This window comes from Xiphophorus hellerii, chromosome 14 (assembly GCF_003331165.1).
Source record: "Xiphophorus hellerii strain 12219 chromosome 14, Xiphophorus_hellerii-4.1, whole genome shotgun sequence".
Taxonomy (NCBI): Eukaryota; Metazoa; Chordata; class Actinopteri; order Cyprinodontiformes; family Poeciliidae; genus Xiphophorus; species Xiphophorus hellerii.
The window spans coordinates 3,046,710-3,063,455 of record NC_045685.1 but is presented as its reverse complement, the minus strand read 5'-3'; the positions used below and the strand labels follow the sequence as shown (position 1 = coordinate 3,063,455).

Below are 16,746 nucleotides of genomic sequence, written 5' to 3'. Positions count from 1 at the left end.
CGGACATATTGCTAGGGAGTGTGGGGGGCCCCGCGTTGCCTTCCGTCAGCAATCTCTCTCAGGGTCACGTCAGGGAAGCCAGCTTCCGGAAAACTAGCGCCCACCGCGTTGCAGAGCCACAGCTCGGGTGGGGCATTCATAGGCTCAACTAATGGTTTGTATTCAGCAGATGCGCCTAAATTAATTGCTTCTTGCCCACACATTGAAGTGGACATGGCTGGGGTAAAGGTACCGTGCCTGGTTGACACTGGTTCAATGGTGTCCACTATTACAGAGAGCTTTTTTATTGAATTCTTTGAGCCCTGGGGCGACGAGCGTTTGAGAGCTTGCCACTGGCTACAGCTAAAAGCAGCCAATGGTCTCCCTATTCCTTACATCGGCTATTTGGAAGTATCTATTGAACTGTGTGGCAAGTTGGTGCCCCACTGTGGGGTGTTGGTGGTGAGAAACCCTCCAGATAGTGGGTCAGCTTCTGTTCCTGGTGTGTTGGGGATGAACGTCATAAATAAGTGTTACCAAGAGCTATTTGGACAGCATGGTCATGCTTTGTTTAATACGACTCCGGTTGTGGCATCTCCCAAGCCCTTGGTTAATGCTTTACAGAAATGTCATGCAGCTGAAATGCAGCAGACTCCTAAGCAGCCTAGTAAGGTTAGGGTGCGTGGTGGGAGGGCCTGCCGCATTCCAGGAGGTGTAATGAAGATTGTGCCTACCACCTGCTGTGAGAAATACTCAGGCACTACTGTCTTGTTTGAACCATCGGAATCTGGCTTACCAGCTGGTTTGTTAGCATCCCCTGCGCTAGTTCAGGTTGTCCGGGGCACTGCTTATGTTCCAGTGGTAAATGTGGGCCACACGGATGTGTTGCTTTACCCTCGTACCACTGTGGGAACTTTAAATAGTGTTAGTGTGGTGAGTCTTCCAGCGGGCGTAACTGAAGTCCCATTATTTGTAAATGTATCTTCCCAAACAGCTGCTGCTCCTGCCGCAGATGGGATCGAGGCAATTGATTTATCATCTTTGCCTGCGGAGGAACAGGGTCGGGTGAGAGCACTTTTGGGTAAATACACTTCGGTGTTTGCCACTAATGATCAGGACCTGGGTTGCACCAACCTGATCAGTCATGACATTCCCCTTCTTGATGACGCTCCCGTTCGGCAGCGTTACCGTCGAATTCCTCCATCAGAGTATGAACTTGTGAAGGACCACATAAATCAGCTTTTGGCAGCAAATGTCATTAGGGAAAGCTCCAGCCCCTATGCATCACCAATTGTGCTTGTGCGCAAAAAGGATGGCAGCATCAGGCTTTGTGTTGATTATCGTCAACTTAACATCAAGACACGGAAGGATGCTTTTCCACTCCCTCGCATTGAGGAGTCCCTTGATGCTTTGACAGGGGCCCAGTGGTTTTCCACTATGGATTTGGCTAGTGGTTATAATCAGGTTCCTGTCACAGCAAGTGATCGCCATAAAACCGCTTTTTGTACACCTTTCGGGCTTTTTGAGTGGAATCGCATGCCTTTCGGCCTATGCAATGCCCCGAGCACGTTCCAACGCTTAATGCAGCGCATTTTTGGCGACCAGCAATGCCAATCCCTTTTACTGTATTTAGATGACATTGTTGTGTTTTCATCCTCTATACAGCAACATCTTGAGAGGCTGGATGTGGTGTTGGGACGGCTGCAGAAGGAGGGCCTTAAAGCCAAACTGAGCAAATGCCACTTTTTCCAGAAGGAGGTGCACTACCTGGGTCATGTAATTTCTGACCAGGGAGTGGCCACTGACCCTGCTAAAATCGAGGTGGTAGCAAATTGGCCTGTGCCCACCACAGCCACTGAGTTGCGTTCCTTTTTGGGATTCGCTAGCTACTACCGTAGGTTTGTAGAAGGTTTTGCTAAGATGGCTGCCCCCTTGCATCGTAGAGCAGCAGAGCTAACTAGTAAAGGGCCTAAAAGGAAGGCTACCCAGAGTATTGTTGGAGCCTGGACTGAGGAGTGTCAGCAGAGTTTTGAGGCTCTTAAAGCCAAGCTCACTTCTACTCCAGTCCTTGCTTATGCAGATTTTTCCCTCCCTTTCATTTTAGAGGTGGACGCAAGTCACAGTGGGTTGGGCGCAGTTTTGTCACAAGAGCAAGATGGTAAGATAAGACCCATTGCTTTTGCTAGCCGCGGGTTAAGACCTAGCGAGCGAAATATGTCAAATTACAGCTCAATGAAATTGGAGCTGTTGGGCCTGAAATGGGCAATGACAGAAAAATTTAGAGATTACCTTTTGGGCCACAGGTGTATTATCTATACAGACAACAATCCTCTGAGCCATTTGGACTCGGCCAAGCTTGGAGCAGTAGAGCAGCGCTGGGCAGCCCAGCTTGCTTCCTTTAACTTTGAGTTAAAATACAGGCCTGCTAAGTCCAATCAAAATGCTGATGCTTTGTCTCGCCGGCCTTGGCCGGCTCCCCCGGAAGTGACTTCTTTGGGTTCAGGTACTCTTGTGCCTCAGCCACTACAGCAAGCTGTGAAAAGTGAGCAAATACAGATCTTCCAGTCTTCTGTGACTGTCTTTCCCTCTTTTGACCCTGGTGATCTCCGTGTTCTCCAGCAGGCTGATCCAGCTCTTCAAGAGGTTCTTTCCTTCTGGCAGAGAAAAGAGCGGCCAAACCGTACTGAGCGGCAAGGGCTTTCACAATCTGCTCTTGCATTGCTCAGCCAGTGGGATCGCCTGACTGAGTTGGATGGCCTAATATATCGGCAGGTGTTTCGTTCCGATGGTGGTGGGGCAGTGTACCAACTTCTCCTGCCAAAGGCCCTGATAAAGGACGTACTGACTCAGGTCCATCAGGAACATGGACACCAGGGAGTGGATCGGACTTTAGCGTTGCTACGGTCTCGCTGTTATTGGCCAGGTATGTCACAAGAGGTAGCAGACTGGTGTAAAATCTGCGAGCGGTGCCAGGTTGCCAAAGATAGCCAGCCACCTGCTCGTGGTTTCTTGGGCCATTTGCTTGCATCGAAACCAAATGAAATTCTGGCAATGGATTTTACTTTGTTAGAGCCAACTCCATCTGGGCTAGAGAATGTACTGGTAATGACCGATGTTTTTTCCAAGTATACCTTGGCTGTCCCAACCAGGGATCAGCGCGCTTCCACTGTAGCGCAGGTCCTGGTCACGGAATGGTTTGCAAAATTTGGAGTACCAGCACGCATCCATTCAGACCAGGGCCGCAGCTTTGAAAGCAATTTGATCCAACAGCTTTGCAGCCTGTACGGTATCATTAAATCTCGTACCACGCCTTACCATCCAGCTGGTAACGGTCAATGTGAACGTTTTAACAGGACGCTTCACAACCTGTTGAGAACTTTGCCCACGTCCCGGAAACGAAACTGGACTGTTTGTTTGCCCCAGTTGCTTTATGCATATAACACCACTCCTCATCAATCAACTGGTGAGTCACCATTTTTCTTGATATTTGGTCAAGAACCACGTCTTCCAGTTGATTTCTTGTTGGGAAGAGTTCAAAATCCAGTTGCTGGAACTGTTCATGAGTGGGTCAAAGAACATCAGACCCGCCTGCAAATAGCATTTGAGGGTGCTAGAGAAAAACTGAGGACTTCTGCAGGACGCAGAAAAGCTAATCATGATAAAAACATCAGAGAAGCTCCTCTTAAGGAGGGCCAGCTTGTGTTGATCCGAAATCTGGGGAGTAAAGGTCGTCAGAAAACTCAGGATTTGTGGAGTTCAGTGAAACACATAGTTGTTCAAGTCCCAAGAGAGGGTGGGGTAGTGTATTCAGTGGCACCAGTTCATGACCAGACCAGGGTAAGAAGGGTACATCGCTCTTTGCTGAAGGTTTTAATTGGTGCTGATGCACCTATTCCAGGTTCTGTTGAAGTTGCATCTCCTGAACATTATTCCATTTCAGATGGTGAGCTGTCATTTGAGGGTGATTTGTTCTTGAGGCCATGGCCTGAGGAGCAAGTAACATCTGCACCACCTGCTGCTGTGGTTTCTGATGCGGTTCCTAGGGCTTCAGGATCTGCTGTGGCTCCTAGCGTGGCCACAAATCAACCTACCTCATTGCCAGTTGTACCAGCTGCAGAGTCTGGTCCCAGCGGGGTGTCGGTGCGTAAATCTGTACGATCAACTGCTGGCCAGCATCATAATCTCCATCATCTTCCAAGGCCAGCAGTAAGAGAAACGCCTTCATCCAGTACCATGTCTGCGGTATTTCGACCTTGGTGTTAAGTTGGATCATCGTCAGGACGTCGATGCAGTTTGGGGGGGTGGAATGTGGCAGTATGCCCTGTGGGCCCTGAACGCACCACACAAGTGCCTGACTTTAATTGGTTGTAGCGCTGCCTGCATATAAAGGGCCCTCCCTCACCTGGTAGACAACACGTTCTCCTTCCGGTTCAGACTTCACTGTTCACTGGCGCTATACGACTGACGCGCTTAAGACATTAATTGCTGTTCAAGCCTTCTTCTGGTGACTTGTACCAGCTGACTGCTTCTTCTCCCTGCCAGAGGCATAACGCATCAAGCTCAGTGACGCTGCTGTTTGTCCTTGGCCGGCTGCTTGCCCGTACTCTGTTGTCCCTGGTTGACGGTCCGTCCGCCTGTGACCTGGTTATTCGTCGTCGGCTGACGGCGGCCTGCCCGTCGCCCTGGTTGTCGGCTTCATACCCGCTGTCCTGGTCGGCGTAAGCTGGCTTTTGACTCTCGTCCAGTGTGGCTGATTCAGGCTGGTTCATGACCAGCTCGTCCTGATCCCTCTGGTGCCGCTCTGGCTGGCGTTTGCTGTGGCGCGGCGGTTCGTCTCAGGACGGACTCCTAACTTGGACTGCTATTGCTTGATTTGTGAGGACTGAACTGTATAACCAAGTAAATGTCATTTTAATGTGTGCGTGATTTTAAACTAATATATTTCTGACTAGAAAATTGAAATAAATAAACTGATTGGACTGAGTGGAATTGTCTCGTGCCTCATATGTAGCGGGCCTGTGCGCCTTAAAGGTAACTTTATAGTACTATTAAATTAGTTATCTTAAAATTCAAGTTGCCAATCGGGATAGCATAGGTACCGTCACAATCAGATTGTATATCATTTCTGAGAACCTCTTAAAAACAGATTAAGAACAGATTCAGTGAGTTATTTTTTTTCCTCCAGGCTCATATTTGGTTGTTTATTTGTTGTTTCCAGTCCACCAGCCAACCTACAGACAGCCTCCATTATTCATCTGTAGATGTAAAAATGAGCAGCAACTGAGAATGAATATACTTCATTTTGTAGATTTAGGAGAAGGTCTTACATTGCGTTTGCACTTGAGAGTTGTTGGTCAGACATTAATATAAACAGAGAGAACATCCCCTTTCAATTCTATGAATTGATCTATTTTGTAAACATCTAAGTTTTACTCATGTTTTTTCAAACCTTTCCATTTTTTCTTTATCTTTTTTATATAGTGTTTTATAGAGTGTATTAGATTTTTAAAAAATCAGAGCCTGCTAAACACCGGATCATTTATGCGTCAAAACAATAGAATTGACAGAGACAATAGGCTTTTGTTTTATGTTGCGATTTGACCAACTTCCCTGATTTACTGTAAATGAATCCAATAAACATGTTATACCCGTAAATGTTTGGTTGGTTAATTTGGTTGGATCCGGGGTCATAATATTAACCGTCACTGTCATGTTCTGTGTTTTTCTGTGTATTTATTTCGAGTTTTCTGTGTCTCCGTGTTGTCCTGTTCTCCCCTTGAATACTCCCAGGTGTTTCTCGTTCCCTGATGACCTCCTGTGTATTTAGTGTCACCTGTGTGTCTGTGTCTTTGTCGGGTCCTCGTCTCATTTGGCTGTTAGTCTGTCGTCTGTGTATCCAGTCCGTCGTCGTGTCTGTTTTTGTAACCGGTTGCTACAGGCGTCGAGCCCTGGCTCCCGCTCGGCCGTGCTGCCCGGTATTCTGGACATTATTGGACTGTGCAAATTCTGGATATTCATCATTAAAAATCATCATTTCTCACTTTACCTGGGTCTACAGCGTCTGCCTCACCACCTCTACACCGCACCTTATGACAGTCACAGTTTATTAAATGTCTTGTTTCTAATGTCATGTCAAAATGGAACCGTCCTAAACGGGAAAGAAAAACCATCATGGAAAAACTTGGCATAAACTTTCCTCTTCATAAAGCTTATAGTTAGACTCAGTGGAGGATTCTGATATGGGCAGCATGGGCAACTGCCCTGGGCGGCACCATGTGGGGGACGGCATGAGTGGAGGATCTGAATGTCAATAGTTATACATCATCACAACACACCTTCCTTCACACCCCCAACTCTCAACATCTTCGTGGAAGGAGAGGGGTGCTGGAAAGGTGGTTCGCCCAGGGCGCCAAACAGGCTAGGACCGGTTAGACTGGCGTAGGTGATTGGCTGCAGGCCGCACAGAGGAACAGCTGGTACCACTGCTTGCCACAAGCAGCAAGCAGGTCCTGGGTTTGAATCCCAGCCTGTCTGCATGGAGTGAATATACTTCATTTTGTAGATTTAGGAGAAGGTCTTACATTGCGTTTGCAATGTAAGACACGAGTGATCATGTTCTCCCCATGATCACTCTGTATCCATGGAGTCCCTTGCCTCTCAACCAATGAACTCTGTTCTCTTAACATAACCATTAGACTCACAGTGCAGAAGTTGACTGATGACTTAAAAAAATACTCTGAATTGTGAACAGTCCCTGCTACAGATGCGCCAAAAACAAACAGGACGTCAAAAAGTTTCAAATGTTGCATGGCCACTAAATGAACTGTAGAGGGTGAGTAAAGAACAAGAGGAAGTGAATTTTAAACTTGTGATGAACTAAAAGGATGAAGTAGATGAGATGTTAAAGTTAAAACTAGTGATTACATTTAAACAGATCCGTTTTTTTTGTGGCAAAGTGAAACCATTAATGTCCACCGATGTAAAATCTTCTTTTTAAAAGCTGCTTCAAAGTCTGTTTCTCAGTGCGTTGCTGTGATAACGGTCGACATTAGGCTGGCAGATGGTGGCAAAGCTGCAACTGATCTGGAAATCCAATCAGCCAAAAGTTACATTGTTGGTGAACTGACATTGGTTTTATTAAGCTGGGAAATAAGTGCTTATAACAATTTTCTTCCTCGTTTTTAAGTCATGAGTGGGAGGGCACTAAGCCACCAATGAGACACGATAGACGTGGCTCAATGCCGGTACAAACCGATATATCTGTGGAACGGTCGGCCATGTCAGGAGCTCTGAACTACTTTGAGGAAGAAGAAGAAGCACCAACGATGGCTGTGTTCTTTCTGAAGGTGCTGCTGCTCTCCTCGTTGTGTGAGTAATTCATCTTTTCATGTTCAACCGTTCTCTCCGTCTTCAAACGCAAAGCTGATAAAATGGGTGTCAACTTCAGGTGAAGCCGAGTTCAGTGAAATCTCTCAGCCCGTTTCCGTTCAGACGCTGAAGCTCAGCGAGTCGGCCGCCATCGAATGCAGCATGAAGAGCGCAGCTCTGAACAGGGTGTGGTACAAACTGACGGCAGGAAGAAGACTGCAGCCCATCGCAAGAGTTGATAATCGGAACAACCGGAGCGTAGTTGCTGGTGAATTTGAAAACCGTTTCTCAGTTGAGTTTGACGGCATCAGCAATCGCCTGAGGATATCAGCAACTTCCTGGGACGACGTTGGAACATACTTCTGTGGAGAGATGCACCGGGATAAGGTTCAGTTTGGATCAGGAACCTTTCTGTTTCTTAAAGGTACTAATGTCTAATGAGGATTCATTTCTAATTAACCCGACGTTGTGCCAGTCATTACGTTTAATCTAATCTGTTTTCCAAGGCTTGAAGCTGAGCAGCGACTCTGTTGTCCAGCAGCCAGAGACCCGCTCAGTTCAGCCAGGAGATTCGGTGACCGTCAGCTGCACCGTTCAGGCTGGTCAGTGCTCAGCAGGACTCACCGCAGTCATGTGGCTGAAAAACCTTCACGCCTCTCCTGCAGACATAATTTACTCATCTGGGGATAAAACCAGCAGCTGTAAGAGGGCAGGAAGCGGAGAAACGTGCGTGCACAAGCTCTTCCTGAAGAACATCGACTCTGATGACGCAGGAACGTACCACTGTGTTGTGACTGCGTGTGGACACGTGCTGCTGGGAAAAGGAACCAGGATTATTCACAGTAAGGCAGTACCAAAATGCATGCACACTGCAAAAACTTAGAAGTTCTCCTTACTTAAAAAATATATGAAAATTCATTGCCTCGTTTCTGTAGTTTTCATTAAATTAACTGAATGAGTAACATTAACTTGTGGAATTTTAGTAATTTGAACAATCCGAGTATTAAAATTACATAAACAGTATTTAAATAATTAGAGCTGTACTCTTAGGTTGTCGTTCTTGATGAACTGACTGCATGCATGAAGCGCTGGAGTCTACCTTTTCGCCTTAAACATCTTCAAACTAATCTTTGTGACAAATAAAAAAAGTGGTTGAATTAGTGGCTACTGCCGTTGGCACAATGCATTGTGGGATTCCTTCCTCACATTACTTCACATGAACTAAACTCATTTTTAGCCCTCTGTGGCATGACTTTTCATTTTTTGGGGAAAAAATATTTTCCTGCATTCTGTGGGAGCTTGGTGGTCCCTAATTACATATCAATCATAAAATGGGACCCTGGCACCTCCTGGAACCAGATTTGGGTTTGTTGCCTCAGGGCAACATTGCACTACAAGGAGTCTAAAACACCAAGGTTTTCTACAGTGATTATGAGAAATGAAACACAAATCAAACAAAAACTATATTCATAAAAAAACTTTTTGTTGACAAAAATAAATCAGACATGGTTCCAACTCACCTAATATAAAATAAACAACTAACTTCCATTAATAAATGGTACATTTAAGAAAATTACTAAAACGAGCATTTGTGTGTCTGTACGTGTATGTCTGGCGGAGTTAGAATCACTAAGGATGTTGCCATCAGTCTGAGTGCTCCTTATTTGCAGATGATGTAACGTCTCAAAGCATTTTTACGGTCGACCCCGACGCTGCGATATTCATCTCCTCCATCATCCTCACCATCTGCGCCCTGAGTGTTTATCTGGGATCCTTAATCTGGATCATTGAGAAGACAAACTGCTGCTTTGGTACCTGAAACGTTTTCCATTTGTACCTGTAATGTTGCTACTGGAGGTAACAAACATTTGTCATTGGCTGTTAGGGTCTTGTGCAGGACTTTCACCTCCACCCACAACCCCAGCAGAGGTATATATTGTGCTCAGAGCAGCATTTTATTCACATTTGTGTGATATTGTGGAACTTATTTTGTGATAAATCCCGTTGCAGGTCCAACATGAGGACCGTGTCCAGACAAATCTGTCAGCAAGACAGAAAAACTCCGTCTGGACTGAATGTGTTTATGTCAATGCAGAGAAAGTCAACTGAAGACATTTTGACTGTATTTCTTCCATAAAGTCATAATAATGATAGATTTCCATCATTTTATTAATTTTTAAAAAAAATCTAAATATTACAGTACTATATTACTCTAGTCCATGCAGGGCCTTGCAAGTATTCATATCCTTCAAACCTTAACCATAACAAACCTTCAATATATGTTATTGGGATTTTATGTAACAGATCAACTCAAACTAGTGTTTATTATTATTATTCTGAAAAACAATTCATGCTTACCCTTTCTTTTTACATTACATTCTGCATGTATTGATTTTTAGCCTTAACATTAGCTGTCTTTCACTTGCTCCTTTCTTTTCTCAGACTTTCTGCCTGATTCTTGATTGTTCTGTTCTCCCACCTGAGCCGTGGATCTCCGCTTCTCCTCCAGAGTTACCATGTCTCTCTTGGCCTCATTTCTTATCAATTCAACCATTTGTCATTGTCATCTTTAGGATCTCAAGCAGAACTTTCAGCTTCCTTCACAGACGCAGCAAAGGTATATCTTGTTTTAATCGAGATTACCACCATAGTGTAGTAATTCTGGTGTGAACAAATTCCTTTTTATAAAATAATAAGTATCTTTTTCTAAGTCCAATATGAACAGTTTCCGAAGACAATTAGATCAAAAACACAAGAGAGGCACCATGTGGACAAAATGCTTGACTGCAAAGAAACGCAATTGATAAAGTTTCGACTTTTTCAAATCAGAAAAATCAGTTTTAGCAGCTTTGCTAAGCTAATCTTTGTGTTATCAATATGAAATGTTAGCATATTGGTGCAATCAGAACGTATGAAGCCAACATGTGTGTGTTCCATCAGGCTGCAGCAAACAAACCTCAGACATGTTCTTAACCACTGGACTCATTCTCTGACTTGAAGCTTCTCTAAATAGAATTGTTCTCACACACAGCTAGCAGCGCCGCAGGTAACCACCGATGTGTCGCCTCTATATGCCCCCAAAAACAGAAACAGGACCTAAACATAGTCCATACAGAGCATGGTGCCATACCCACAAGCCACAGATTTGTCTTATTTTGTATGATCAATGTGAACTGAAACCATAAGGAGCAAAAAAAATAGCAAAAGAAAAAACTGCAAAAGAGAACTGTTGGGTTTGAAATGTGTGGGTTTCAAAACTGAAGGAGTGTTTTAAACAAGCAGATTTGAGGGTCTATGAAATATTTGAATCAAAATAGGTTTTGAAGCAATAACTTTATCGCCTGGAAGTTTCACCCAACAGGTTTCTCAGGAGCTAATGTGTGTGTGTGTGTGTGTTTTTTAAAAGAATGCTGACAGAAAAAAAGAAGGTTTAGAGCCACAGTCAGTTTATTTTATGTTTCTTAGTGTTAACACTCCGATTGACAAAAGCAGACACATTCCAAGTTATGCCCCCAGCAAGAAATGAACCAATGAAGACAAAGTTTGGTCCATGTGCAGTATAGCATATGTGTCCAAAACTTTTTTAACATTACACAATGTCCCTGACAGTCTTTGAGCTTTGACACCTCAACCACTGCAAAATCATGATCTGACATAAATTTGTTCTAAACGTATTACTGATTAAACTTAAAAGATTATGTAGCTTTATGTTATTAATGCTAAAGTTTAATCAGTAATACTTTTATAACAAATGTATGTCAGATCATGATTTCTTGGTTAATGTCAAGATGTCATAACAAAGACATTTTGAATAATGTCAACTTTGTATTAAAATTATCATGATTTACCGAATGACAGTTTATGACAACAGTCATAAATATTCATGAAGACTCACTCATGTTCATGACAGGTGTTATGTCATGTTTATGACGGTGTTATGACAGATTTATTCACAACCCGTCAAATAAAGTGTTACCGTCTATCCAACTGATCAAATAGATCATGGATAGGTGAATCCCTAATATTTGACTAACACTCCTGATCAACCTGTTAAGACCGAATAAGAAGACAAATTAGAAAGGGCACAGTGGGAAGGGAAAAAGAGAAGAACAAGGGAAACAGGTGGAACAGAAAGTTTAAAGGGAAAGGAGATAAGAGTAGAGGAGAAAAGGAAGAAGAAAAAAAGAAGAGAAAACCCTGTAAGTCTGTTTCTACACTTGCAGAAAGAGAGAGAAAAAAAACAGAACCAACAACAATAGCAAACCAAAGATGAATATGTAATGACAACAATTTAGCTGAAAAGTACACAGTATCAATCAATACAATATGTAATTAGTGGCAAATGCAGCCAAAAATAGAGTTAAAGTTAGCGTGTTCATCAACTCATCAAAAGTTGAAGATTTTTAGCCTTAAAATGTCAAAGCTTGCTCATATCTTTCATATCAAGATGATATGATCTGTACGAACAAGGTCTCTGTTGCTATGTGAATTAGACAAAAAGTCAAGAAGTAGACCCAGAAATTGTTAATCTTAGGTGAGCTGGGGGATCAGCTAGAGTCCATGTACAAGTACAGCTTTCATCTACTTATTGATGCTGGCTGCAGTCCAACCACAATAAGACATGTCCAAAAACAGGCCTTATAGATCTGACAAGAAAACATTTCATGTGATCTGTATGAAGGGCTGCCATGGTTATTTGCATGACAAGGTGATCCAATCAAGCAGCACCATGGAAACGTGCTCTGATCTTCAGAAATCTGTCTTACCTAACAGTACCCTCTTCTAAACAGGAAGGTAGAGCTTTACAAGTAGTCAGCTCTCAGTGTTTGAATTTGGTTTCACGTTTTGTGGTAAAGAGGGTTCATAATACAGCAAACAGGTTTCCACTGATGGAAACTTCACCTCTTGGTTGTACACAGGAAGACTGCCTGTGGCTTCAGGCTTGCAGTGAATATAGAGAGGTCAATCAATGTTCAAGCATAATGTTCAAATTTAAGTGAGAGATTGTTAAAGTAGCAGCAATTTGCAAGAACGGTCTGCAAAGACTGTATTTCATAAAAATGACTTAAACTTTTCAGCATTGATAAAACTAGTTTCATTGTTTTGAATGGCAACTTGTCCTGGACAAACAAGAACTTCTGTTTAGCTTTATTAAAATGACCAATAGAATAATTGGCACTGCGACAGACTGGCGACCCGTCCAGGGTGAACCCGCCTCTCGCCCGAAATGTTCGCTGGAAATAGGCACCAGCATCCCTCCTGACCCCAGTAGGGACAAGGGTGTTAGAAAATGGATGGATGAATAATCGGCATTCAATGGCTCACCCTGTCTGATATCTGGAATAGACAGATTGTAAAAAAGGCCAAAACAATCTTAGTCAGCAGAATTGACTCATTTAAGAGGAATTTATTCTCCTTCCCTCGGGTCAGAGGTCCATTCCTCGAGATCTCCATCCTGCAACTGTTAGATGCATCCCTGGTTCAACGACGCCGAATCAAATGGATAAATTCCCTCACCAGCCATCATTTAACTCTTCAGAGGCCTAGTAACCAGCAGTTCATTTGATTCAGGTGTGTTGAAGAAGGGATGCATCTAAAAATTTCAGGATGGTAGCTCTAAGACTGGACTGGGGAACCCCAGCCTCAGGTCAAAGGTACAAGTTACCAACAATAAAGTGCAACCAGCACTAATGTTCTTTTGTCCTAATTAAACCTCTTGACTTGGCCAAGCTTGGCAAATTTTAGAACATCTTGCTGATTTATTCCTTGTGGATTTGTTTGATTGTCATTATGTGTAGTATTTGTGTGGGACAATAAAGACTTCACCTTCATTCACCGTCAAGTTGCCTCTGACTCTTTCTAATGTACCAGCTAACATTAGATCATGGGTGAGGGCGCGGTCACTTCTGATGATTGGAACCAGTCCTGGATATGTGGACAGTAAATACATTTTCAACATAAATGAGTCCCTTCCTTTCCTCAATTAAAGCATTTGAAATATTCAACTATGTCTCAGCAATGGGTACAGAGTTTGGGCACAGTTACTAATAAACTGGAAAGTGTGGCTTCTTTGAAGAGTTTGTTGCATGATGTAGCGGTAGAGCGGGTGCCTCGTATACGAGGCTACAGTTCCGGGTTCGAATACTTGAGACTTTTGCTGGATGTCTTCCCCTCTTCTCTGCCTGGTTACAGTCAATATAGTGTAAAAAAAATCATCACTGAGATGAATTCAAAGTTTAAGGACATTAATCTGAAGTGGTTAAATAATAAATGCGATATAAATGTAATACTTATGTGGTCCGTCCAGAGTTCAAGAGATATCAGTTGCTCAGGTAGGTGGCACTGAAAATTTGTTCAGAAGTAGACTGTAAGTCTGATTGGCCAATCAGAAACAGTCTTAAGTTTAAAGAGGGGTGAATGTACTAACCTTCAGCTCTTTCACCTCTGCATTTTAAAGTGCAATGACTTCTCAAACCTTAGCTTTGTACTCAGCAACTCTGCTTGTGGTGACTATGGGTAAGTTTGCTTCTGCAGCTGATTTTTCTTGAACGTTTAACAAGAATCTTTGCTTCTTATCATGCGGCACAAAGTTCTTTAAATAAAAGTAAATGTTTCATTTTGTGATTTTTTTGTCCTCAGCTCATTCGACAGACTTGACACAGACATCGCTACATGTTTACTCAGTGGATGTTGGAAGCAACGTTGCTTTGCAATGCCTCTGCCAAGATTACGCAGCGGTGATGTTTTACTGGTACAAACAAATTCTGGGACAGGAACCGAAGCTCATGTGTACATTCTACAAACATACCAACACTGCAATCTTTAAGGAGGAGTTCAACAACTCTCGTTTCTCGCTGGACACTGGAAATTACAGGAATGTTGTGCTGAAGATATCAGATGTGAAGATTTCAGATGCTGCGACTTTCCACTGTGTCCAGAGCAATTTAAATGACTATGAATTTTGTGAAGGAACTACGCTCAGAGTAAAAGGTTCGGGTCCTACTATCGAGACTTTGGTCCGTCAGTCAGAATCTGGGAACATCGAGCAAGGAGACTCTGTGAGTCTGAAATGTGCGGTACAAACTGGGAGCTGTGGTGGACAACACGGTGTTTACTGGTTCAGAAACTCTGAAGAATCCCATCCTGGACTCATTTACACTCAGGGGGGCAGGAGTGATCCCAGCACACAGACACACACCTGTGTGTACAACCTGCCCATGAAGGTCCCAAATGGGACGTACTGTGCTGTTGCCTCCTGTGGAGAAATACTGTTTGGAAACAGAACCAAGCTGGACTCTGAAGGTGAGCCATTTTTTCATTTCCACAAATACTTGTTCATCTTGAACCAAACATTTTCAGACAATCCTGCTTCTCATATTATTCAGATTGCTCATTCCTCATCTAGGTTTCATTTCTGTTTTTTTTTTCCGGCAACAAAAAATGTAAATAAAACACAATTGGATGCATTTCATCTTCTAGACTCGATGACAAAATGTATCCTTCTGATAAGTTTAACAAAGACAGAAATTAATTGAACTTAGGAGCCTTTACAACTTCTGAAATGGATTTTTGCACGATTATCAGAACTAAGTAGTAACAGAAATTCATGTTTTCAAGAGTTTCATGAAAATAGACCAAAAAGACCTTTATCTGTAAAAAAATAAAATAAAAAATCTCCTGTAATATCAGGCCTCTAGTTTTACAAGGAGTGGTCAGCTCCAGATTTTGAGAGCCACTCTAAATTAAATGCATGGAGACTGAAGAGCTTTGAGGCACCAAGATGGGTGTGAAATCTGTACTACAGTAGCCAATTGTTTACTGGTTCATGTTTTTCTGCAGGTGAAGCTGTCTCTCTTGTCTTGGTTTATCTCCTGAGTGGAGCTTTGACATTCACCACCCTGCTGGCAGCTGCACTGGCTGTCTCAGTCTTCAAAATGAGCAAAAGGCAGCATGCAGGTATGTGTTGCCATTTGAAAGTCAGATAAAATACTCTTTAAGCTCCAAAGTGAAACTATTCTTGCTCTGTTTTACACACAGATTCCACTGAAATATCTTCATCATCTGCTTCCCCAAGAATGCAGGTAAGCATAGTTTCAAATAGTTCAAATAGTTTCTGCAGCAACGAGCAAAGAGGGGAGTGGAACAATACATTTTGTTCTTTCTGAAGTCTTTCTTTTTTTTTTAAACAAGCATCTGTTGTGGTACATATTCTCTACACTTTAGGAATCCCAAGATGGAGAAAACCTCCAATATGCTTCTGTAAGTCATCAAAAGATGAACATATCAAGAACAAGAGCGGACGGCACATTCACAGAATGCGTCTATTCCAGTGTGAAGCGCTAGAACCATTTGCTTCGACTGTTTCTGAAATGTGTTGAGTTAATAGAATTTCGTCACAGTTTGAAATGTAAAGTGTTGCAATAAAGTTATTTCATTAAAACCAGATCATGAGTTTGTTGGTTTCTGTCAAAGAACGTGACATTCAGCTTGTCTGATTTATTAATCTTATCTAGATGCATTCAAGACCCTCTCCAGTGGTTGTGCTACACATTCCCGTCCCTCAACTCATCTGTGTTCCAGGTCCTTATACTGTCACTAATTTCAAACGATATACTGTAGGTGGTTTGCACACAAACACATTTTTAAAACTATTATGCTGTGTATCCATAGTAACCTTTAGAACCATCGTCCCGAAGATCTTCTGTCCTGCAGGTTTTAGATGCAGCCCTGCTCCATCACACCTGAATCTAATGAGTGCCTTGTTACCAGGCTTTTGCCAAACTTTATGACTCTTCAGTTGCTCTTTATCATGGATATCAATACACAACTTGCTGTGGACTAAGGCTGATAAATTAAGATCTTCCCATAGAATTTCATGTACTTTGTTTTACTCCAGAAGTTACTACAGACCTAAAAGAAGATGAAGATTTAATTGGGTTTCTAGTAAAAGATGGCAACAGAGTGACAAAGAAGCCACCATGTTGTTGAGGATGAGGGACATAGAGAGGTTGAGGGCTGTTCTCTAGACACTTGCTGTCATCTCCACAGTCTTGAATGGGTTGAGCTACATCTGGTTCTGACTGCAGTGGACCAGCTCATCTGTCAGATCAATCACAATGGTGTCATCTGAAAATCTCAGGAGTTACACACTGGTGTGTGAAGTTCACTTTGCTGAAGCTTAATGAGCAAACCTGCCTGTTAAATACCATTGAACTGCTCAACCAAGATCTCAGTGAAACTCGACCCAATGAAAATGGAGAATAAATGTCCAGGGAGAGCCGTTCAAAATCCAGATCTTCTCTGCTGAAAGTGACCAAAATAAAACCACAAAAACACGCAGAACACTAGAGAGCAAAGCACTGAGACTGCCATTCATTCTTATATCTTCTATATTAAAAG

At 42.9% G+C, this 16,746-nt stretch overlaps 1 protein-coding gene across 1 annotated transcript; it reads left to right on the top strand.

Annotated features, from left to right (window-relative positions):
* The first annotated feature begins 13,779 nt into the window (after positions 1–13,779).
* Positions 13,780–15,792, top strand: LOC116732216 (uncharacterized). Its single transcript, XM_032582250.1, has 5 exons — positions 13,780–13,863; positions 13,987–14,649; positions 15,187–15,303; positions 15,385–15,428; positions 15,571–15,792. The coding sequence occupies exons 1-5, from the start codon at positions 13,809–13,811 to the stop codon at positions 15,688–15,690; spliced, it is 999 nt and encodes a 332-aa protein (XP_032438141.1). The 5' UTR covers positions 13,780–13,808; the 3' UTR covers positions 15,691–15,792.
* Positions 15,793–16,746: the final 954 nt, after the last annotated feature.

Coding starts and splice junctions, on each gene's coding strand:
- LOC116732216 (XM_032582250.1), top strand. CDS start 13,809: ATGACTTCTCAAACCTTAGCTTTGTACTCAGCAACTCTGCTTGTGGTG. Junction 14,650..15,186: donor AACCAAGCTGGACTCTGAAG/GTGAGCCATTTT, acceptor GTTTTTCTGCAG/GTGAAGCTGTCTCTCTTGTC. Junction 15,304..15,384: donor GAGCAAAAGGCAGCATGCAG/GTATGTGTTGCC, acceptor TTTTACACACAG/ATTCCACTGAAATATCTTCA.